The following is a 1,722-nucleotide window of genomic DNA, read 5'->3' on the forward strand; positions in this document are numbered from 1 at the left end:
CATATAGTCACCTAGTTGGATCATTAGTGTATGGCTTCAATCCGCTGCCATTCACCTTCCCTAGGAAGGGTTCTCCATTCAATTTAACTATTTGAACTGCTCCACCATCGGTAATCTCCTTGATGACATACGACCCTAGCCATTGCATCCTAAATTTCCCTGGAAATTTATCAAATTTGTTGTCATATAACAATACCATATCATTTATCTTGAAGGTGCATAGTTTGATGTGCTGATCATGTCATGCATTTTCACGCTCCTTTTGAACTTGTTGATGAAATCCAACTAGAAATCAGTCCTCCTCAAGCTCTTCTAGCTGCACAAGCCTCTCTTCAAGGGCTCCGCGATCCGCCATTCTTGTGAGTGTCACTATGTGCAGACTAGGTACAATGTATTCCATTGACATCACAGCGTCGACGCCATACACGAATCTAAAAGGCGTTTGTCCAGTCAACTTCTTGCAAGTCATTCTGTAGACCCATAGCACCACTGGTACGCGCACATCCCAGTTATTTCTTTGAGCATTATAGACCTTTGTCAATGCACTCTCCAGTATCTTATTGAACGCTTCCACTATCCCATTAGTCTGCGGATGATAAGGCATACTTTTTTTATGATACCCCTGAAATTCCTTTGTCAATGCGCTAATTCTTTCATTAAGAAAGTGTGTATCGCAATCACTCATCAAGATCTTTGGACACCCGAATCTCATTAGGACATACTCAAAAATAAATTTTGCTGATGTCGCGCCTGTGCAGTCCTTCACAGGCTATGCCTCTGCCCATCTGGTCAAGTACTCAGTTGTGGTGATGATGTACCGCGCACTCGTCTTCTTTCCTAGTGGCTGAATTGGTCCCACAAAGTCAATTGCCCATTTTTCGAATGGTTGTAACGTCACCTACGGCATCAGAGGCAGCTCATCCCTCCACGACAGCCTGCTAGTCCTTTGACATGCATCACATGCCCTACAATATGCTTTCGAATCCTTATGCATGGTTGGCCACCACAACCTAGCGCGTAGAATCTTCTGCGTTGTTTCTTTCCCTGCATAATGTCCTCCTACAGCTCCTCCATGAGCCTCAGTGAGGATGCTGCTTTGTTCAAAGTCAGGGACATAACATCGCAATATTTCATCTAACGTCATTTTATACAAGTGCCCTGCAATGATAGAAAAATCTGTCGCGTACACTAGCAGTTCCTTCTTCTGTTGACTTGTATAACCTTCCGGAGCCGATCCTGTCGTCGAGAAGTGGATAATATCTTCAAAGTGACTATCCACGACGCGCACTGTAGAGAGTTGTGCGTCAAGCAGTCCTTCCTCTAAATTAGTAGGTTCCTCTCCAGTTTCAATGCGCAACAGATGATCAGGTTCCGCATTTAGTCATCCTGGCTTCACAATAACTTCGAAGTCGTACTCCTGGAACAATAGCAGCCACCTACATATTTTTCCCCCCAACACAGGCTTGTTGACCAAGTACTAAAACATGGAATGATCTGTATACATCTTAAAGTGTCTGCCCAACAAATAGTGCCTAAACTTCGGGAGCATGTACACCATAGCTAATCTTTCGCGCTCTGTCGTGGAATAAATTTTCTCAGCTTTAGACAGCTTCCTACTTGTGAACGCTATAGGATGATCTAGTTCTCCTTCACTGGCCTATGTCAATATGGCCCCCAGCGCAATACATGATGTGTCCACGTGCACATGAAATTCCTTCTTCC

General features: G+C 44.1%; 1 protein-coding gene across 1 annotated transcript; it reads right to left on the reverse strand.

Annotated features, from left to right (window-relative positions):
* Positions 1-292: 292 nt before the first annotated feature.
* LOC149244535 (uncharacterized) lies at positions 293-604 on the reverse strand. Its single transcript, XM_089371571.1, has one exon. It carries the CDS (start codon positions 602-604, stop codon positions 293-295), a length of 312 nt encoding a protein of 103 aa, XP_089227697.1.
* Positions 605-1,722: the final 1,118 nt, after the last annotated feature.

Source organism: Pinus tabuliformis, chromosome 8 (genome assembly GCF_031772625.1).
Source record: "Pinus tabuliformis cultivar Carrire ecotype Pingquan chromosome 8, CPIR1, whole genome shotgun sequence".
Classification (NCBI taxonomy): domain Eukaryota; kingdom Viridiplantae; phylum Streptophyta; class Pinopsida; order Pinales; family Pinaceae; genus Pinus; species Pinus tabuliformis.